General features: G+C 35.9%; 1 protein-coding gene across 1 annotated transcript in view; it reads right to left on the bottom strand.

The window, feature by feature from the left end:
* The window catches only part of LOC113229756 (endoribonuclease Dicer), a 79,795-nt gene extending 56,934 nt beyond the window's left edge, over positions 1-22,861 (bottom strand). The window contains exons 1-4 of the mRNA XM_026463437.1: positions 22,713-22,861; positions 20,401-20,516; positions 19,906-20,033; positions 16,831-16,944 (exon numbers count right to left, since the gene is read on the bottom strand). Coding sequence (XP_026319222.1) covers positions 16,831-16,944; positions 19,906-20,033; positions 20,401-20,509 — 351 coding nt within the window. The 5' untranslated portion in view covers positions 20,510-20,516; positions 22,713-22,861. The remainder of the gene's footprint in view (positions 1-16,830; positions 16,945-19,905; positions 20,034-20,400; positions 20,517-22,712) is intronic.
* Between the last annotated feature and the right edge of the window lie 685 nt (positions 22,862-23,546).

The following is a 23,546-nucleotide window of genomic DNA, read 5'->3' as shown; positions in this document are numbered from 1 at the left end:
TTTTAATACAGTTGCTCAAAACGTGGTATTTTTCGTACTACAAATCGTGCCGAAAGTTGGAATTTTCGCACTAGTGCTTTTTACTTTTCCATTTTTTTTAAATTTACTGTTGTTTCAAATCTTAAGCACAGAACTAAAGAAGTTGTATATTTATGTGCTTTGTGACGTAAGTCATTCGTCATTAAAACTTATCTTTATTTACAAATACTATATAATGAACGTATCGAGTGGAGGTCCACAGTCTCTGCCTACCCCTGAATGGGTGACAGGCGAGATTTTTATGTATATATTTGTTCTATGTATTACAGATAAATTGTATCTCACTACCGTGCACGGGTTCCTAAAGAAGTTTAAACAAAAGTACCAGGACTTCATAATAAGAAAAGTGGTTACAGACCGATATTACAGAAAATAAACAAAAACAGCACGTTAGAACTAGATTTCCATACACTTTTAAATAATGGTTGCAGTGGTTGTATTTCATTATTTTAATTTACTAGCAGAAAATGAGTTTTTTTTAAATACTGTTATTTTACTTTCAATGTAGTTTTTTCGCAAATGTATTAAAAAACGTCGTTTGATACACGTGCGGATTTGTCATTTTCACTTGACTCGAGTCTTGACCCTCGCCTCTGGCTCGGGCCAAGAAGCCTCGAGACTCGTGAATAATGACTAACTTTCCGCACTTGTATCAAAAATAACTATACACTCATTTTATTTTATTCACTGTGTGTAAGTTTAATTAGTCCAGCGACATAATTATTTTAAATATTACACAATTGCAACTAAACTTTCACGTATAATTTATTTGAGTTTACATCAAAATATCAAACCAGAGTTCTGTGCTAAAAGTAAATGTAAAATGGTCTCTGCGACACAAGCCTGTGCTTAGTGCAGAAGCCGCAAATAAAATGCGAACTAACAAATAAACTTTATGATTCTAGAACTTCAATGATAATTTCTAAATTATACTTTTGTACCTAACTACTGCTTAAGCTGTCCTGAATCTAGAGGACCGGTCTGGGTATAATATTAATATTTATTCTGCAATTCATTGTGTCATGCTCACTATTTATAAACTAGATATAGCAACCTTGTAAATGAACGATGTGAAACTTAGTTCGTTTTAAATACGGCGCTCTGTAGCATAACATCAGAGACATTGTAGCATTACATGAGCGACATTGTAGCATAACATCGGCGACAATGTAAATTCTCCGCCACATTGCTAAGCTACAGACTTTTTATATCAGATCACTATCTACGATGTGGTATTAACCTTTATGTGTGATATATTAATGTGTTGAGACAAATAAACGATTATTATTAGTATATAAAAAAACATCGCGAGAGAATAAAATCTAAATATCTTTGGCTATGTGATTAATCAAAATTTTACAAAAAATATTCTTGTCGTACGGTACGATTAGCTCATGATGATTGGACCTGCTTGCCTACGCAAGCATAAGTTGCAGCATAATTATAATTTGGCAATACGTGATAGGGTAACACCATACTCATTAACGCCGAATTGGTTTCAGTTGGTCCGAAAAAACTATATTCATGCAATAACAGCGAAAAAGTTGATGTGCGTTTCACCTCATCGTCCATGAGCGTCTTTTTTCCTCTTATTACATGGACGATTTCGGCTTGAACCTCCCTGTAGACTCTTTAATCTTCGTATTTGGATTTCGAAAGCGGCTGATATTCGTATGTCAAAACCATTTTGTGTTGTGTACATAGACACACGCATGTTCACAATCTCTCGAGGATACGCGTTTGTCTAAAAAATACGTACACACTAGCTTGAATAGCCCTGAATTGTAGTTCTCGGGTAATGCAGATAGTAGTGTACATATTTCCTTTGTAGTACGCATTAGGAAGAATAAAGCGTTTAGTGCGGATGTGTGGTATATTAATGATATGACGGGAGGTCCAAAATTCCGCGGAATGGGAGGCAGGAAATAAATTGTTTGATAGGATACTAATCAGGTAAATTTTAAGTTTCAACTGGAACTGTATGGTGAAGAAAGAACCTACTTCAGTTTTGGAACAAATTGTTACTGGGGATGAAACTTGGGTTCATCACTTTGAACCTGAGTCCAAACAGGAGTCTACGCAATGGCATAAGAATTACACCTTAAAGAAGTTTAAGGTGTTGGAATCGGCCGGCAATATCATGGCTACGGTTTTTCGGATTGTGATACATGTTTTTGATCGATCGTTATGAAAAGTTGGACAACAATTGGAGAATTTAATGACTTGTGCAAGAATATTGAAGAAACTTTAGGAAGCTATCAAAGAAAAAAGGCGGGGAAAATTTAAAAAGGGGTGTTGTTTATGCAAGTCAACGCACCGTTCATACGCGGGGCGCACTATAAGTTTCCGGAATAAATAACAAAAAAAAATACTATAAATAATATAAATTTTTCAAACACATTTTTCATACTCTTCGACAGTCTATTCAGGTTATGAAAATCGTTGACCGCGCAACTGGTTTTTAATTTTTGGAAATAAATAAACGTCACAAGGTGCCAGGTTGGAATTGTACGCGGGATGGCTCATTAGATCAACGTTGTTCACCTTCAAAAATTCGTTTGTCTGTCTGGCCGTGTGAGAACTGGCATTATCGTGGTGCAAGATGATACGGCGTTTACGGTTATTTTTACGGACTTTGTCAATAACTTCTGGCAAACAAATGGTCGTGCACCAATCACTATTCACGGTACAACGTTTCTCCAAAGCAACAGTGGCCACGTGTCCAATTTTATTAAAAAAAGAAGCAATCATACGCTTAGAGGCACTTTGCACGCGCGCCACTTTGGTTGGTTTCGGCACATCTTAAAAGACCCATACGCTCGATAGCTGCTTTGTTTTGGGATCGTAACTATAAATTCATATTTCGTCACCTGTTACTATTTCCCACACCAAATTTGACGCCCCTTCGTTGAATTTGGTAAGCATGGCATTGCACCAAGTGACGCGATCCATTTTTTGAGCCTCAGTCAAATTGTGTGGAATCCACTGAGAGCACAGCTTTTTCACACCCAAATATTTGTGTAGTATTGATTGTATTTGACTCATGCCTAAGCCTAAAGATGCCCGAATTTCATGGTACGTCACATGCCTGTCTGTTTTGATCATACGGCGCACAGGATCGATGTTTTTGTTGTTCACAGCAGTGGAGTGGAGTTTCATGATGGTCGCCCGACCATCATGAAATTCGTCACTGAGATTCACACGACCGCGTTTGAATTCTGCAAACCAGCTATAAATAGTTGTCTTGCATGGTGCTTCATCGCCAAAAGCAGTTGAAGCCGAGTGAAGCTCCGCTGAGCTGTTAAATTACACTTAAAGTCGTAGAAAATCATAGTACGAAAATTTTCACGAGTTAAATCCATGGTGATGTAGACAACCAATTTCTAAAATAACGCCACAATGTAAAAACAAGTGACAGTCAGATGAAACAAACTGTTTTCTACAGCCAATGAGTTCCATTTTCAAATGTTCTAATTACTTTTTAAATATTGTTTATGTAAGTGGCCAGTTCCGGAAACTTATAGTGCGCCCTATGTACGAGTATGGCTGCAATGGCTACACTACACAGGTGTGTATTTGTATCGCTGGTCTGCCCACCTTGTAGCCTCAATCCTTGATCCCCGCGCTGCGTCTATTTGTACGGGCGAGCTCGCGCCACAGACCCATACAATGTGAGGCCGCCCCGGCTGGCACCGGCGGCAGTCTTCCCTCGGTGCGTTGGCGTGAGCTCGAGATAAAAAGTTTCGAGACGATGAAGACGCTAAAAAAAGTTTCTAGATCTCAAAATGTTGAGCTCCAAGGTATCATTGTTTGACTTTAATTACAACTCTTCCATTCCGTTTGGACCTCCCCTCGTATAAGGATGAAGTATTACAAAACCGTTCGACACTTTGCTATTATTTGGTTGGAACTTTACGAATTCTGTCTCCCTATATAAGTGGTTTAAATTTACATTCACAATTATTTTCCAATGTTATTTTAAATTCATTAGTATAACTATTTATGTGCTTTTTTATTTAAGGTTTAACAGCTACTCTATTGAACGCCAATGTGGACATGTGCAAAGTACCAAAAACGCTGCGGGAATTAGAGACTACTTTCCACGCTAGCATTGCTACAGTTAATGAAATGGGTGAAGTTTTGAAGTAAGTTTTTAGATACGCTATATGGAGCTTATTATTATTCCTTATTAAAATTCAGAATCGGGGTAAAAATAAACCATGTAATGGAGTCATCACACTTATCGGCGCGGAATTGGCTTAAGGCGATTATGTTGCGCCACACTTGTCGCATTAGTTTGGCCGTCGACGATCGGTAGCTGCTATTCAGGCATCGACACGGCCGTTTAAGCGTCGACACGGTAGTTAGAGCGTCGACACGGCCGTGCGAGTGTCACTATCAATGTGACCCTTACCTTTGATAATATAATGTTCAAACAAATTTGCAAAAATGTTACCAATTATCGTTTGTTAATTTTGACTAATTTAATAACCGAATTTTACAGCATTCATTAATAAAATCCCCGATTTACAAATGATACTGTATAATAAAGAATTTCACTTAAACTGATTCTCTTCACTACCGACTAGTCTGGCAATCTTTGGGGGAGGCCTATGCTCAGCAGTCGAACGTCTTCCGTGTGATATGATGATTCTCTTTCAGTGCCAGTCATTCTGAGTGGACTACATGATTTTGTTGTGCTACTTATTGTAATGCGTGAACGTTGATTTGGACCCCGACTAATTGATTTACTATTGATATTACAGTTATTCGACAAATCCAAACGAAGTCATAATGTTCTATAAACCCCCTGTGAAAACCGAAGCTGCTTCACAAGCTATTCAAATTTTGGACAATTTGCAAAATTTGGTGTTGGCAACCAAGTTGCCACAGGTATCAGGACACCCTGATATAAAATTGCAGAAATGGCAACACGATATTTCTTGTGATCCTAAAAAGGTAAGCTTTTATGTATATCTCGCCTTTTATTTTCAGTATAATTTCAATACTGCTTCCGTGGCCGAACGATTACCATGCCGGACTGCCACGCAGAGGTCCCAGGTTCGATTCCCGGACCGGGAGAAATGTTTGTATGGCTTACATTTATTTCTCTCGTGAGTTTGGGTGTAATTTGTGGTTGTCCATGTGTGTGTCCATGGCACCCGCGACACAGGGTTTCCCTAGTGCGGGGCTATGTTGAGTGTGTGCGTTATTTATTTATTTATTAATAACATTCTTTGTATTCTTTTATTTTATGCTTTGCAACTCATTGTAACGGTCTGCAAATATATGTATATATACACAAAATTAGATGGTTCACCGAAATTCCCTCTGACTACATCTTCTAGCAAGTGTCTACTTTATAATAGACCGATCAATGAGTCACATTAGCGTAGGTATTTTTTTTATTTCTTCCTTATTTATTTATTGTTTTGTTTGTTTCGTTTTTAGCTTAGAATTTATTTGCCTAGATTAGTTTATGGCCAAATCAAAACTCTGCTGGCTTTTGTTACACCGTTAGCAGTCTAGCTTTAAGTTTTTCTTTTTGAACATATTTCCTATTAAGCGATAGAATTAAGTATACGTTGTGAAATTTGAACAACCCGCGAAAGTTTTGTAATTAGCAATTAGTAAAATGTCAAAAACTTTGTCGAGTTTTTGATTTTTTTTCTAGTATTGCTAATGTCGGAATCAGCTAGCTTCACACATTGGGGATTCAGGGAAAAATATCCCCATCTAGGACATACTCAGGACGGATTTCTGTTTTAATTTTGCAATGCGAGCCGGTGCCGCTGTCTGGCTTTCATTGGCATTTGCATTTTGATAACTTAGATTAATGAAATTGAAGAAAATAAAATACAAAATCGCCCAATATTAAAAGATGCAACCTTTTTTTTTTAACAAATTTCATGCTTTGCAATGCAAAACACGAGGATATAAAATTAAGTAACTCATTTACAAAATAGAGTTTAATTTAAAAATTTAAATGTTCACCTTACATCTCTGTATTGTATAATAATGTTAAAAGTTTACTGAAATTATTAGATAAGTTATGGGTTTCCGACATCGGTACGCACATGTTTTCAAGAAAAACATATATTAACATTAAGAATTACTTCTCAAATAAAGTGTCACTGCGTAACTTTGACTTTGTATTTAACATTTATTGCATTGTCACATTTATATTAAGTACAATGGCTCGAAAATGTACACAAAGTGTCACATGTATTTATTTTTTACTTTTATTTAGAAGGAATTCTTTTAAGTGTTTAAAGAAAATTTTAAGTTCTTGAATTTCTTTATGTAAATTGGTATGTGATTGTAAAATGGCGTGTAACAAAACGGTCCTCCTCTTCAAATACTATGTCTTTATTATATTTAAAGGTTTTACGTATCTTTAAAAAGTGGTATTAACAACTTTCCAATAACCATACAAAAACAGTACAATAAACGTTTCGTGTGTAAAATATTCTTATAGAATTCCCTTACCCGACCGGTGCTGCATATAAGGCGGTGTCAGGGAATTCCCCTAGATCTGAGGATTCCCCTACTCAAGAGGAGGGGTCGAGCGGCGTCCTGTGTCACATTTCCTTTCGCTTAGCGTGTGACGGAAGTTTCCAGTGGAGTCATAGTGCTTTTGATTCATATAAATTGATGTTAATACTCTTACTGTGATTTAAGTAAATTGTAATTTGAGTTATCAAAAAGTAATAAATCTTTAGGTTGCTGTGACTGTAGACTGTTTTTATAGTTTCATTTGTAAAAATATTATAAACGAATGCCCCTTGATTACACCAACTACTTGGTCTCAAACCAAGGAATTTCCTGCACGATAAGTAACGAAATTGAATCTAGGGCATCTCTTCAGAACCCTGACAAAGCCAAGATAAATAAGTTTTTGTTTCCAATATTTGCCCTACTGGGAATCAGAGTCTGATTTACATGAATCAAATCTCAATCAAATAGTTCAATAAAACGGATTGATTCGATATATCGAAAGCACATATCGATATTTTGTGAAATATCGATGTATATCGAGCACTCCTAAATCAGAATGATACAAAGTGACGGAACGAACAAGTCGTGTGCCTGATGTTAAGCGACACGCCTGTCCGTAATAAATACAGTATAAGGACATTAAGCATTTAGTAAGTTATTTTTGCAAATAAATAATTAATCCTCTAAATTAGTGCAACGACAACGTTACACCACTCAGAGATGTAAATCACAAAGTCCTGCGTCCGTCACCCTGAGACATAAGTAGACATGTCCCACGTGCCTGTAATTTCACCAGCACCCTTACCCTTCAAAACAATTATCTTTTAAAACCGAAACGCAGTAATGCTGACATTGCTTGGCGGCAGAAATAGGTACGGTGTCAGTACTTCCCTGGACGAGCTCTTCCACAAGGAGTACTACTGCTACTAAAATCTCTTTCTTCATCTAAAGACCAGGCTGCTAAGCGGTGCCACCGAAAGCACCATTAACATAAATATATTTTCCTGACTGATATGAAGTTTTTCTCGTTTTTTTTGTCGGTTAATTAAGGATTATGCAAGTAATATACAAAGGACCAACAGACATGAAGTGCTAGGATTAGTTAACAATAATATCATTAATAGGTGAAATAGATATCATATAACGCCATGATACCCAAAATGTAGGCAGCGTTCGCGGAGTTCTCTTCTTGTATGACTATGCTAATAGCATTTTCCTCAAATAAATTCTTTAAATCTTCATCTTTACAGATGGTAAAAGAAGTAAGGAACATGATAGTGTCAATGATAATGTTCATCAATGAGCTAGGGGTGTACGGAGGCTCGCTGGGCATTTTGGCCTACATCATCTTAATGGAAAGACTCAAACGAAAATCAATCACAGCTCAAGCGGAAAACCTTTTCAAATTCGCAATTACACATTCTATAGCGTGAGTATTTTTAACAATATTTATCGAGTTCGTAGGTTTTCGCGATTGTTACACGTATTGGTTTGTTGGGTAGTTTAAATCCGTTCTGTCTGAGACAACAACGCGAAGATTTTGTGTACATGTTTGGTTAGGTAGTATTTACATCTGTTTGGATTTTATTAAATGTTTTTTTGATGTATTGTTTTGGGGCCGATGTTCAATAATGGTCAAAGCCCCTTTATTTTACTTTATTATTATTATTATATTTATTATTTTACTTTCGATGTGTCGTGTTTCTAGCGGTACTGGAAAACATGATAACGACAGGCTGTCCTTACAGTAATCCTTCCCCTACCAATTAGTTTTACATTTCGCTCTCTCACTCGCACAGTAACTATTCTAATCACTTTTTTACTTTCAGAGCGAGAATGATTTTAATAAATTCAATGGAAAAAGACAGTGGTTATGAAAAAATTATCAAACATTCGTCAGAAAAATTTGTTCAAGTTTTGAATGTTTTAAAAGAATATAGTCCTCAGGCGATCAATTCTCCTAAAGGTAATTAATTGTATTTTCCGTAATATATTACGTATGATACTAAAAAGAAACACATTAACTTCATCTACACGCGTGGTAATGTATCGTCGCAATGTAATAATTATTAAATAATAATGTAATGTCGCAATAGAATTCTGACAATGAATAAAAAAAAAATATTATTTGTTACAGGATTATTAAAAGTGAACATAGCAAGGAAACCAATGTCTGCAATCATATTTACAAAACAAAGGTTTACCGCTAAAGTTCTATATAACCTCCTTAAAGATGTAAAGGAGGCTAATCCGGAAGAATTTGGGTTTTTAAAACACGATTTCATTGTCGGCTTCAACATTAACCCAACTAAATGTACGAGGGAACAGCATTATACCAAAAAAGCGAGCCAAACCGCTCTTCTTAAGTTCAGTAAAAAGTAAGTTTTTCAGTAGAATAATAAAAAAAACATTCGTCGATTCTGTGTATTTGAATTTGTATGCCCTTTTAAACGAGACAACTATATTGTACTGTTTCCTTTTAATTCACGGAGAATGTTATCTGATAGGTATTTAAAAAATGTGTCTTATTGGATAGTTCGAAGACTGTGAATCGACACAGTTTTTTCCATGAGTAGGAAGAAAACGCAATGTCGGCCCTTCATTAGGTACATCGACAACATTGCTGCCCTTACACTATATAGTGTGTTGATTTGCATTCTCGCTATATTTAAGAAATTTTATATAAATAATGCTTAATCATCTAAAAATATTTAAAAAAGTATACTGTTCAATATTCTGGCTAATTGTATCAAGTAAAGTTTTGCGAATTTGTCCCTAAATTGTGTGCACCGCGCGAGGGCTTCGCCACACGCTTCTCCAAGTGATAGTTAATATTTCTCGATCGCTTATTTACCTATTTATTATATTATATTTTACTAATTTTTTAGTTATGATTATGTACTAGTATTGTTATAATTTACTAATTATTTACATTAATTGGAAAAGTTGTCTGAATTTGTGTTTGTAATTTAGATTTGGTACTTATCAAGTTTAGGTTACATGAAAGTATTGCTAGAAGTACCTAGGTCCACAGCTTGTGCAGAGATTCGCACGTGAGTTTCGTTTCAACTTTCCACATATGGCTTCACAATTTTGAAAGCCGACATTATTTTTGCGCGCAATTCTTCGACACTCGCAATCTCCTCTGCGTAAACTAAACGTTTCACATCATGCCATAAGAATAGTCACGCACTTACACTTGATGGTAATCATCGAGCCAGAAATGTAGACGAAATGTCATATAATTTGTTTGAAAACTATTCTGCCAAATCATTACGGTGACAACTGCGCTCCGATTGGCCAGCCCGAATTCGAAACAATTAAAGGGTGTCGTCAATTGTTTCACTTTTAATCGACCAGTTTAACTTGAGCTTTGCTATAACTAACGAAAATTGTAAAATTGCATATTTAGTTACCGATAAAATGTGATTCCGTTTGTTTTGTAATTACATGTTTTGCTGTTTTTCTCACACCACCGAACGGAACAGCCCCTCATATTTAGAGATATTATTTTTATTACAATAAACATATAATATTTTTGGAATATACGGAGACGTACAGGTCAGTTGTTGGCGCTGTACTATTACAACTTTCTAATTTGTGATTTCCGTGCAAACGAGAGTTGATATTTAAAAATTATATAAGGCCCATTTGCCTGATGAATTTCCAGGGATGGATGATTATTTCGTGTCTATTTCTGGTTATATACTCGATGATGGTAATACAGGTTCTGGTGAACCCGGTAGCGGTTCTGTTTTGCACTAACTCTTGCTTACATACCAAACCACGTGGCATTTCGTGAGAGAGTAGCTAATAGATCACTAGGATTGCGACGAGTTCGCCTATCCCACCTTTAACTAGTGCGCTCGCTTGCTGGCGCGTGCGCAGCGTTTTAGAAAAAAAGAGAGCAAAATAATACTTTCTCGATTCTTCCTGCTGCGCTATAAATGTTAGCACGTACCGTGCAAGTCAATGACCTTTAGATCATGTCAATAAGAAATGAGGATTTTTTTATTAAATTTTTTTTGTGATTTGGGTTCAGTTTCGGATGTAGAATGACCTCTGCAAATAAAAAAATAAATGTGGCGAGCGAATCAACACATGTATATTGTAATCGATATGTTTAACGAAATTGAGTTATTAACATATCTGAAATTAGCGAAACGACATTTATAATCCCCTATAAGCGGATTTTTTATGTCTTATTTAGTTTCAGTTTTACTGTTAAGCAAAGTCAGCGTATATAACATTTTTCAACTGCTACTCTTAAGTTATCCTTTGTGTTATTGTTTATCTCCAGTACTACCATCAACTGCAAATATAATCGCATCTTTTTGTTAATGCCTGTTTATGAAAAGTATTTGTCTAGGATATGACGTATTCCCGTTGAGGATGATGAGATCGTTGATCATTCGGACTTAAAAAATAAAAATACTGAAAGAATCCTAGATATTTCCTCTTAATCCTAGATATTTCCTCTTATTTTACAGGGAACTGAATTGCATAATATCAACAAGTGTCATAGAGGAAGGTGTTGATATAACACAGTGCCTGCTTGTCCTTCGATACGACTGCCCAGAGGAATACAGATCGTATATCCAAAGCAAAGGTATTATTTTTCTTTTAATCCACTGCAATATATAATATATATAATACATACGCATTTTTCTGATTTATGTATACACATAGTAGCAATTGTTATTTCAGTATGTTTTTTTAAATGCACTGCTTGTGTAGACATTTCAATACCAAATTAGAAAAGAAGTCTTTGATTAGTATGTTTTATTTTATCACAGGTCGAGCAAGGAGTTCGGAGTCCAGCTACGTGATACTAGTGGAACAATCCAACTTTCATAAATTTAGCAAACAGTACGAAGGATTCCAGAAAATAGAAAGTTATATCCAGAAGGTTATAAGCCTCACTTATTTTTATCTTTGTCAATTTATTTACAACAAAACTAGAACTACTAAAACTGGTTTTTAGTGGCATTTCTATTAAAAGTAATTTCTAGTGCTCAGGGGAACTTCTCGGACTGGTGCCACAGTCACGTTTCCTCCATTGCACATCCCGCCAAAGAAATCCCCCTCATATCCTGGATGCCTGGCATACTGAAACGACGCAGACTTTATTACTTCGAACCTGTAAGATGTGGAAAGGACTCTCTCCTGAAGTATTTTTTGCGCGTATATTCGTTTTTTGAACAGTCAATAAGCGAGTAAACAGTGCTCTCCAAGGATGACAACAAAGGTAGCTCCTGGCGTTGCAATTGTCCATGAACGATTATGGCCACCTCCACACCACCTCTTCATCGTTTGAGTCCTATATTGAATGTAGAAAATAACAAAATCGTATACCTGCAAACTTATAACGCTATATTATTTTTACAGATTTTGGTGGGATGTTCAGACGACCGCGAAGCTCCAACTGAAGAGGAGATTCAAGACATGTATGACACCGAAGATATTCCGCCCTATATCACTTCTAATGGCAGTGAGTTCAATCTCTCGATTTCGATCTTGATCTTCTGTCTAATGGTATTTAAACCTGCAAACAGACGTGATGGTAAATGATAAACTACCTTAAACTACCTTAATCGCAAATATGCGTTATCAACAGTGGGACTTTAGATCTGAAGATTTCTGGGCCTATGGTTCCGCTGACTCCTTACTCTTCAATTCGGAATACAAAGGTGCTCCTTTGCGGTAGAGTTAAGTAGGGTGGTGGTACGACGCCAGTGATCCGCATTTTCTTTTTAATTGGTAACACTGATTTGTACCGGCCACCATTTCAGGGACAAATTTACCTGTCAACCTTTAAATTAGTAGTTCGTGTTGCAAGACATGTATCAGTCAATTTCACAAGAGATATTTTGAATCATGAATGGAGCGAAACATTCAATAGTTCAAGAGTGAAATTAAAACTATGGACGGGTAAACACAGCTACAAAAACAAACAAAAGTCACTTTCATATTTTCATATAAAGAGTTGAGCACTTAACAATTTTTAATATTTGCTGATGACAATTTATTTATTTGCTTACTCATAGTGCGGCAACACTGGTCAGGACGTAACGACGACTTGAAACAGCCTTAAGAGAGTCTAGAGTTGTATTTAATAATTATTTTTTATGAATACGTTTTTGGTTTGTATTATTTTATATTAATATCTTTAAATGGGTTAGTGGTGTAGTCGGTCCTAATTATCAACTGATGAAGTATATCACGATGTCGCGCTCGTGTTTCCATCCTAACTAGCGGTCTTTTTTAACTAACTATCTTAACAATGCTTATTTACTTATTACATTTTTATCATATGGAAAGCACTTGCTTATTATTGTTAATTTAATTTTCATCACACTTGCGCGTAAATAATATGATTGCATGGTGGCTAACTTGACTATAACGCCCCAAATAAAACCTCGGACTTTTTTCCCATTAGGGCCATGGACAATGAGTTTTATTTAATTTGTAGCACGATTACTTCCTTATATAGATCAGGTTCAAGTCTAAGCAAGGAGGTTGCTTGCTTAACTTCAAAATTAAAACATTCGCTTAAAATGTTATCTAAACAGAAATTTTATTGCAATTCAGCCACATACGAGGGGAGGTCCAAAAGTCCGCGGAATGGAGGGGGCGGGAGCCCGCTAATTACGCTTGCTTGATGTGGTACTAATCAGATACTCATTAGGGGTATATATATCAAGCTTCACCCTTTTAACTTCATTAGTTTACGAGATATCGCCCTACAAACAAGTAAATCCGGAAGAAAACTGCAAATATGGAGCAAATTGAGTTTCGTGCTGTCATCAAATTCCTTAACAAGCAAGGAAAACCTCCTCAAACCATTATGAATGAGATGGAAACTGTTTATGGGGATCAGTGCCCTGGTAAAAGAATGATTTACAAGTGGCACGGTCTTTTCAAACATGGCAGAGAATCAATTGAAGACGATCCTCGCCCAGGACGGCTAGTTGAGGCCACCACATCAGACAATGTTGAAAAAATCGAAAAATTTATATTGGAAGATGCCCGTCTGAAGAAGAAACAGCTGTCTGCATTGGTAGGAGTATCAGACACTACCATTTTGAGGATCCTACACGATCATCTTGGCATGACGAAAGTCAGTGCAAGATGGGTGCCGAGAATGCTCACGCCACCTCAAAAGCAACAAAGAATCGATGCATCAAAGCACTTCTTGGAGCTGTGTGGCGCAGAACCTACCCCAATTTTGGAGCAAATTGTTACTGGAGATGAAACTTGGGTTCATCACTTTGAGCCCGAGTCCAAACAGGAGTCATGCAATGGCAAAAAAGGGTACACCACCCCCTAAGAAGTTTAAGGTGTCGGAATCGGCTGGAAAAATCATGGCTACGGTTTTTTGGGATTGTGAAGGAATTTTATTGGTTGACTACAAAGAAAAGGGGGTCAATGTAACTGGAGAATATTACGCAAAAACATTAGAGAGACTGAAGGAAGCTGTCAAAGAAAAAAGGCGGGGAAAATGGACAAAGGGTGTGTTGCTTTTGCAAGACAACGCACCGGTTCACAAGAGCAATGTTGCGATGGCTGCTCTTCACAAGTGTGGCTTTCAATCGCTGACCCACCCACCTTACAGCCCGGACCTAGCCCCCAGCGATTATTATTTGTTCCCAAATTTGAAAAAAGAATTACGTGGGAAAAAATTTCGCGACGATGAAGAGGTTAAGGCAGCAATTTTAGCTCATTTTGAGAGCAAAGAGAAAAAATATTTTTTCGATGGCATAGAAAAGCTAATTTCGAGATCTAAAAAATGTATTGAGCTCAAAGGTAATTATATTGAAAAGGAAAAATAGCCTTATTGTTTTATATTATTTACAACCCCTCCATTCCGCGGACTTTTGGACCTCCCCTCATACTACTTAATAAATACTTATCATTAAGAATTGCTTATAATTTATTTTAATTAATTTATGTATAAAAATTTAGCAAATGTTTTTACAATCTATCACGGCTATCTTTCGTCTAGCGTCTTTGCTTTTTACAATATTTTAGTTCGAGTTGTATTGTCTATGGAAGAATAGCTAGCTGGCCATGTTGTTAGAAAAAAATCCGCCATTTGAAAAATCCATAGTTGTTGTGAACCATATTTATTCATATAAGAAATAAACATTGTATTTATTTGCTCGCAAATGTGATGAAAAATATTGCATGTATCACGGACGGTAAAAAAAAATTAAATTCGAGTTAGACCCTCATGAGTAATTTGTTATTTTCCGTCCATTCAATTGATTCTGGCTATTATTTTAATTTTCATGTATTATTTAATGTAATTTGGTTATGTATTCGATGTTTGGATTCAACCTCTCTCAACTGTCACAAATTGCATTGCCGCAATAGGCCCCTCATGTACTTTCACTGTGATACTTTTAACACTTATTTAGTACAAATTGAACATAAATAAATAAATAATCAATAAATAGGTGTAAGTAAAGTATAATAAATAAATAGTAATTTATGTGACTGTTCCTGTTAATGAAAGATATTAACATACGAGTGTGGGTTGAAACGTAACATCTCAGGATGTGTTTTAATGCCTAAGTGTGTGTAGTACAATGCACTGCTTTATCTATACACATAATAATATACACACATCAAAAAAAGTTTGCGATCACTTCGAAAAACTGAAATCTTTTTTGTTACTGTAGATTATATTATGATTTTTTCTTCTTTTTAGATTCTTTATTTAAAAATAAATTAGAACATAAAACAATGACCCCGTTCAATTGTTTTTTCATATAAAAAGGCTTTCAGTCCTAGCTTACGCTCATTCAGAAATCTGATTTAGTCAATTATAAGCGATTCAAGATATTTTTCGCGGAAAGTTGTGATTGAAAAAATGTCAAGAGGATTATCAGAGGTTTTACGAGCTAGAATAGTAACTTTGAGGGAAGAAGGATACACCACGAGAGTAATAGCACGCAGACTTGCTATATCCCAATCCTGTGTCGTGGCTACGTTGCAGAGGTATCACGGAATGGGGAATTTAGCTGACCGACCCCGCAGCGGTCGCCCAACTGTTTTGACAGCTGCCCAAAAGCGCTATATTAGATTGCTGGCAGCCCGTGATCCAACAATCAACGCCACTAAAATAAAAGCAGAAGTCAAGGCCGCCTCTGGGCTTGAAGTTAGCACGCAGACCGTTCGCAATTGCTTGCACCAGGCTGGATTACGAGCATGGAGGTCTTGGCGAGCTCCGCTCAATTCCCGGCAACGTCAACAACGAAGATTGCAGTGGGCTAGACTTCGGCAAAATGAAGAAGGTGAGGACGAAAACATTTGGCAAAACTGTCTCTTCGTTGACGAATCCCGAATCAGCACTCATCCAGATAACCGACGTGTCCTTGTCTGGAGAAGACCAGGCGACCGTGAAAGACAAAGAACTGCCACTGGAACAGTTCAGCAAGGCGGAAAATCGGTGTCCTTTTGGGGTGGCATTATGATTGGAGCTAGAACGCCTTTGATCCCGTATCGGGGCTTCATGACAGCAGACATGTACAAAGCAGTTGCTATTGATGATATCGTCAGACCATTCCGAGTAAACCATGGGCACCAATTTGTACTGGTCGATGATAATGCGCCCGCACATCGAGCTCAACGAGTCAATGCTGCTCTTCAAGAATACGATATCACACGATTAGACTGGCCTGCCGGCTCGCCCGACTTAAACCCAATAGAGCACGCGTGGGATGCTCTTAAACGAGCAGTATGGAACCGTGAGCCACGTCCGCAGACAGTTCCAGAGCTCAGGGAAGCCGCTATTGAAGAATTGGATAGGTTACCCCAGGAAATGCTGGATAACTTGATCCTCAGCATGCCCAGGAGGATCTTCGCATGTATTCGAGCCAGGGGAGGAGTTATTTTATATTGAATTCACACCTTTTAATAATAAATTGTTGTTTAAGTTTAATTAAACAGTCTTTTTCTTTCTATGAAATTTCTATCACTATTACATTATGATTAATGGCTCAATTTTTTAAAATAAATAATAAAAGATAGTTTTATATTTTAATTTCAAACAGGGTATTCCTATTTAAAGAAAGCATACAACATAGATTTTTTCTTGATAAAGTTAAATTTAAAGAATTATAGGAGCTTATGCTATTGATCGCAAACTTTTTTTGATGTGTGTAAGTAAATGCGCGGTAAATGTACGTGCACATTTAAGTTTGCACACATGAGCACTTAAATAAAAGCTGCTCGTACATGTGTAATTTGTAAGTAATGTAATTTAAATGTTGTCTCTAGATATCTTACCTGATGTTTTTTCAGTTCTTCGTCCCATTTTTCCTTTTTCCAATAGTCTACTCCGTCTTCGCCACTGTATCCTGCTACGCTCTCCACAGGGCACAGAGACTCGATCACCTTTTTCTGTAACACGTAATAAAATAAAACTATTACAAAACTTCCTAAAGTCTTACTCAATTACGAGAATTAAAGTAGTAAAAAATTAAAGTTACGAGAATTCGCCTACTTTGTATTACTGAGTAAGGGTCTGCTTAAAAAGAGTATAAAATAGGCAACCACTACAATTTTCGATAAAATTCAAAATATCTTTCAATCTACTCTGAACCAAAGTTGAGAAAAGAAATACGGTGGCATTGGAAAATTAAGTGAGGATCCTTTCTTTGTGGTGTGACATCTATTAAATTTTATCTAAGGGCTAATGACATAGGTTTGTGTATGATACGTTAGCTAAGTACTCATTTATTGCTTAGTAATCTCATGAAAAATTATCGTATGTAAATTCAACACACACAGGCTTTAAGCTTAATACAAATCTCTATGTCATCTATGATAGCAAAATATTGCAAAGCAAAATTTGACACGTGAAGTCCAACGTGCTGTGGTTGTTCTATTATATGTTCTATTTATATATAATGTTAAATAAGGTGTTCGTTCTATTGTGGAACGTTTTATCTCTGATTACACACGACGCCGAAACAACAGAGCCATCGCCTCCGCTGCAGCAGCGCCGCAGTTATAGTCGCCTATGCATTTATAAACACACTTTCGCAGACAAGACTAGTAATTTAAAAAATGTTTTATTTAAGTTTAAAGTCTGATCACACATGGCGCCGCAGCGGCAGCGCCGGGCGGAGGCGTATCTTGTTAAAGCGGCGGGCGGCGGCGAGTGCTGCGACAGTTCTCTACTAATTTATGATTTTATTTGAACACGTAGCATGGGCTGCAGTCGCTCCGCTAGTGCTGCGGAACTCAGAACGAAAAAAGCACAACTGCTGCATAAATTACGCATAGTTGTGACTTTTTTCGTTACCGAAGGCAGTAAAGTACGGTTACAATAGGAAGAGTCTGACAGTCGACATACAAACAATAAGAAAATTAACATAATTTAAGTAGTATAATTAGAATAACAACAAAATATATGTAGGTACGCCGACATGATTAATTTGTACAAGATACTGCCAGAAAATCTGTATTTTATTATTTATTCATTTGTGTGGAATTAAATCAATTACGAGCAATTACTATTTATGGCCTATTAGACTACTTCTTTTTCCTCTTTCGCCTTGTGTACGGATCTGTCATATAAATAAAACACGTCGTTATAGTGAGAGTCGTTTGGTACTGTAAACCAATAACTATTCAGCTAACAATGTCATAATCTATATTAAAGTACGAGTACCGTTTCAGGTCTACTCCCGCTCTCCGTCTGACATCCGTCCGAAACAATTACTGTCAAATAAGTAATACCCAATTGATTTCGATTCTAATGGGCCAACTGTCAAAATAAGAATAAAGAAGGCGATAACGCAATTACTAATCAGAACTTCTAAAACGTCGTAAACATTCACAATTCAGATATTTTTTGCAAAATTGTATCTATCGATAGAACTGGCGACAACAGCAACATGACTTCATATTTTACGAAAACTGGCAACCCTGCGAATGTAATTTTACTCTGTTTGTTTTACTAAGTTTACTCACAAATTAAACTGTGTTAAGATATCTATTTAATTAACTAGCATAGAATTAGACATCATAATGTAATCAGTCACACTTCCTAAATGAGGAAATAATATCCAAACTACTCAATATTTTATTAGTTTGACCACAATATCAGTTACTCAGTTACATAGATTAGAAATCATTTCAGTTACCGACATAACATTACAAAGATATTATTTATTAAATTCTTTTAGTATAAATGTTACACAAACATTTAGACCGATGGAAAGAAATACTACTTAGTAATGAGGCGTCAATTCTGTCAATTGTACCTAACAATTTTAATTGTAAAGCCTTGACTACATTGAGGACCAATTCGCATTGCTGCAGGACGGAATGAAAGCTAATTTTTGTAACGAAATTGTATTGTAATAGCATAATTAACTTTATGTGAATTGTGTAACGTACAAGCTATAGTCCATTTGTTTAGGAACTTAACTAAATGTAAACAATCATGAGATGTCTATTTAATGAAATATACGTTTATAAAATTATTTTTATTTACCTCCAAATACAAATACTTACATCATGTGAAATTGCATGCCTATTTTTATACCTATTGATTTGTAAAGTATAATGTTTCAATAAAAAGATGTATCAAGATTGTTTACATTTACATTTACATTTACGATACGGTAGCTGCGGTAATTCCTGAGATCATCATCACTAACGCACCTTACCTAGTTTTGCCGCCAAGCAGTAATGTCAGCATTACTATGTTCCGGTTTTGAAGGGTAAGGGTGCTGCTAGTGTAATTACAGGCACATGAGACTTGTCAACTCGACTTGTATGTCTCAGGATGACGGTCGTAGTGGCAGTGCCCCTCTTTGCGATTTAAAGCTCTGAGTGCAACTGTTATGGACAGGCGTGTAGGTTACCATCAGGCGCACGACTTGTTCGTCCCGTCAATTGATATCATAAAAAAAATTCACTCGCCCTCTAGTAGTTACTAAACTAGCTCAATGTTATCGAGCCCTAAGGTGTATCTTGGGTGCGTTATTGTTATGAATTTATGAATCTGGTAAAATGTCGTGGAAACACAAAAGTTAGGTAATCAAATTTTCTATAATATAGATAATAATAATGCACACACTCAACACAGCCCGCGTGTGCCATGGACATACACATAGACAACCACAAATTACACCCAAACTCACGAGAGAAATAAATGGAGGCCATACAAATATTTCTCCCGGCCCGGGTTGTACCTGGGACCACTGCGTAGCAGACCACTCGGAGGCTACTGAAGCATTCAATCAGTTCGACCAAAGAGGCAGTTAAGATGCATAACTAAAACAACTAACAACAACTAAACACTAACAAGCACTAAAACAATAAAAATTATGAATATTTTTGACTCACCTGTTGCATGACCAAAGGTATTGTGTTGACCAAGAAGAAGGTCCGTTTGCCTCCCTGTCCCCATGGTTTTCTTAAGTCATTGCGTAATCTTTTGATTAGGTTGATGGCTATGAATGTTTTGCCTGATCCTGCAGGGGGCAAAAATTAAACAGGTTTTTTGTACATAGATGTAATAATCAGGTAAGAAACTTGACTATAATTAACAAGGGTGTGGGTATTTTAATAATAAAGAAAAATATTATATAATATGGACTTCTTTTTCAATTCAATTTCATTGATATTGAACAGATAACCGCTTCCGATAAGAATGGTCCAAAGCGTCTAGCTTGACATGCTCTTGATTAATACGAAGGTTACATTATTCTTGTTTAATTACTAGAATTAGATTTTTGGTTTTACAGAAAATTTATACAAATACAAATGTCCCTAACATCCCTATAGTGGCAAATTCAGGCTTAAAAGCAAAAAAAAATTTTTTGATCATAAAGTATTAACCTGTAGGCAAATGTATGATGGTGTTCTTGCTAACAGATATGTCTTCCAGCTGCGTTTGGTACGGCCTGGAGAGCAGCTGCTCCTCAGTCTCCAAATCTCTGTCGTCCATTCTGCACCTTTTCACAGGAAACATAACTATATATCTGTTTAGAAAGTCGCATACATTAAGAGAGATTGCGGTCAATCAATATTTTTACCAACACTGCTATAATTAATTTAAAAAATTACACTTAAATTATCCCCTGTGTTAACTGCCATACTAGCATAGCTATAATTTTTAGTTACAATAAATATTAAATTAGTTAATACAAAGTCTTCAAGAAAATATTTTGATTATAGAATACTCTTTGAACCAATCATATAGTTTTTTTGTTCCCTAAACATGCGTTGAAAACAAATAATATTTAGTTTTTCCAACAATGCTAGAAGTGATGGACCTGTATAGACCTAAATACAGAGATTGGTTCCATACTCATCCCAATCCTCTCACTATAGCACTTGTTGATGGGAGGTACATTAAAGACTTAAATGATGAGCATGTGTTCGATAACTAAGAGAGGCTGTAGCAGTGGTTTCCTCACTCTCAAATGCCAAATATCACTCAAACAATTTAATTATAGTGTGAAGATTGTAGATACAATAATTTAAAAAAATATTTAGTAGTTGAATTTAGACTACAGGTAAATTGAAGTTTATTTTTTCATTATAAAAATAATAGTTAGTCAACTTTAAAATTTTATACAAATCGTTTGGGCATTAGCTGTAAAATAGTTAATTTGCCCATTGACGAGTACTCTGTTCAGATTATTCAAGTGTAGAAGTGTGCATAGAGATTACTGTGATGTATAGAATGTGGTGACAAAGAGACTGGCCTATAATTACATCTACTTGCAACGCATGCAGCAAGCCATTTAACATACAGATAGTAATTTCAAATTTAAAAATATATATTTCTGAACTGATAACCAATACTACTCAATATGTTTTGTTTTAAATATTGTTTATTATGTTGCGATTCCCTACCAAGCTTTCTTTAGGTATTGAAAAATTTTATATTTACACCTTATTTACCTCTGGTTGCAATAAATGCCTTAATACTTTCATTTATCTATGTGTGTACCTCAATCAACAGCTATTTCATCACACCCCTCATGGAAGAATGGCATAAGTGGAGTTACGTCAAAAATGTCTATTACTCCAGGAAACACAGAAAAATATAACATCCTCTTTAAGTCTTACTTTATTTCGATAATATACAGGTAATGTAAAAAAGACAATAAAAGCTTAAAAGCTAGAAAGTAAAACAAAGATTTTAAAATTATATGCATAAATTGGGTTCCCGCTGCAAGGTGCCCAAGACACTGGCAATATTTCCCCTTTGCATAGCTATGCTAATGGGTTGAGCAAGGTAGCCCTTGGGTTTCTCAGACAGCTCATTAATTTTATCTGCAATATTAGTTGACAGTTACAAAAATTGGAGAGGATGTGAGTTACTTATATTTTTCTGTATCTAATGGAGCAGTAAACGTTTTGATGTAACTCCAGTTATGCCATCTTCCATGAGGGGTGTTATGGGGGGTTAAAAAAGGGGTCTCCTCTCACAATGGGAGGACATGGGCTGTAGTTCCAATGCACGCATTGGAAACTTCAGAAACTTAATGATCATAGACAGAAAGTTTTTATTTATTATTATTTATTACATAAAAAATGCAATCTTTATAACAAGGCACTAAAGGCATAATGTGTCAAGACAGCTACACCAAGGACCTGGACTCTAATTTCACTCTTGGGCACTACCAAGAAGTCCCAGACCGAAATAAACTTTGAAAAAGTAATTTCACAAGTTGGTCCTACCGAGAGTCGAAAGCGGGACCTCAAACCATTGGGCCACCGATCTCGTCGTAACAAGTAATGTTATTAACATTACACAAAGCACAGACCATGCAATTACAGACAAAGCAAAACAATTTCATAACTGGAATTAAATATATCGATTTCAGATCTTATATTTATGAATGGTACGTTAAATACCAGAACTTATACATTGTACATAGTATCAAAATGTATATACCTATATATATATATATCACACGTCGAAATTTCTTTGTGTCAATGAGTAGAACCATAAAAATGATGCAATAGTTCCCGTTATTACTACCTATATATATTTGAATAGAATTACTTCAATTTATATTGTAAGTCTTTTAAATGAAGTTCATTGATGAAAAAGCTCAAAATGAATTTGCAGTTAGTACTCAATTTGTAAGTGCATGTTCAAGAGTTAATGATGAAAGTTTCTATACTAAACTTACTTTGCAAATCCGTAAATGCACACAAAAACAAAAACTTGATTTTACTTAGCGATCACTGAAAAATCGAAATCATTCTGAATACCGGGTGGAAAAATGTCAAACACAGACAAATACACATAATAGTACAGCTGTGCCTCAACGACTGACACAGTAGTCGCCAGTCGCAATCGCTTTTGCTCACTTCAAAGCGTAAAGTATCACTTGCTCTCATTCTTTACTTGGTTACCAGAGCCAAATTATACGTTCCCTTACAATCACATTGTGACTTCTTGATCTCTTCTATATCAAGAACTCTATACGGGACATCGCACAGCATCCTAATACTGCGATATTATAGTTTTACTACTCTAAACTAGTGTAGTTTCAATCTAAAATAAAATTTGAAGACCAATACAAATAATTGTTCCTTAAATTTCGGGAATTCTAGGAATACTGACAACTAAGTTGGCTTTGCATTCCATTACAGTAGTTTACAATTTAAATTTGTTTAATGATTCCCACACTAAATTAATCAAAACTTATAAAATCTTCATAAATTACTCATCAGAACCATTGACACTTTTTTCTTTTCCATCAATCTACTATTTGTAAAAAAATAAAAGAAAATATAGTGACGATAAATCAGAGATTAAGTGCATAAAATTTGTAAAGGAACGGCATCAGTAAATATTAAAAGGGATTTTACTGTAACATAGACACGTCCACCCACAGAAACAGGACACGTGGCTCAATACGATTCAACCACGGATTTATATACTTTGTAAACATTGAGTATAATTGTAAGTCAATGTTTGTAAATAATGTATTATAGAAGACATGGCTTGTTTCTGATAG

This window comes from Hyposmocoma kahamanoa, unplaced genomic scaffold, assembly GCF_003589595.1.
Source record: "Hyposmocoma kahamanoa isolate Upper Pololo Valley unplaced genomic scaffold, ASM358959v1 62, whole genome shotgun sequence".
In the NCBI taxonomy this organism is placed as follows: domain Eukaryota; kingdom Metazoa; phylum Arthropoda; class Insecta; order Lepidoptera; family Cosmopterigidae; genus Hyposmocoma; species Hyposmocoma kahamanoa.
Note: the sequence above shows the minus strand (reverse complement) of the source record. Positions and strands in the feature narration are given on the sequence as shown.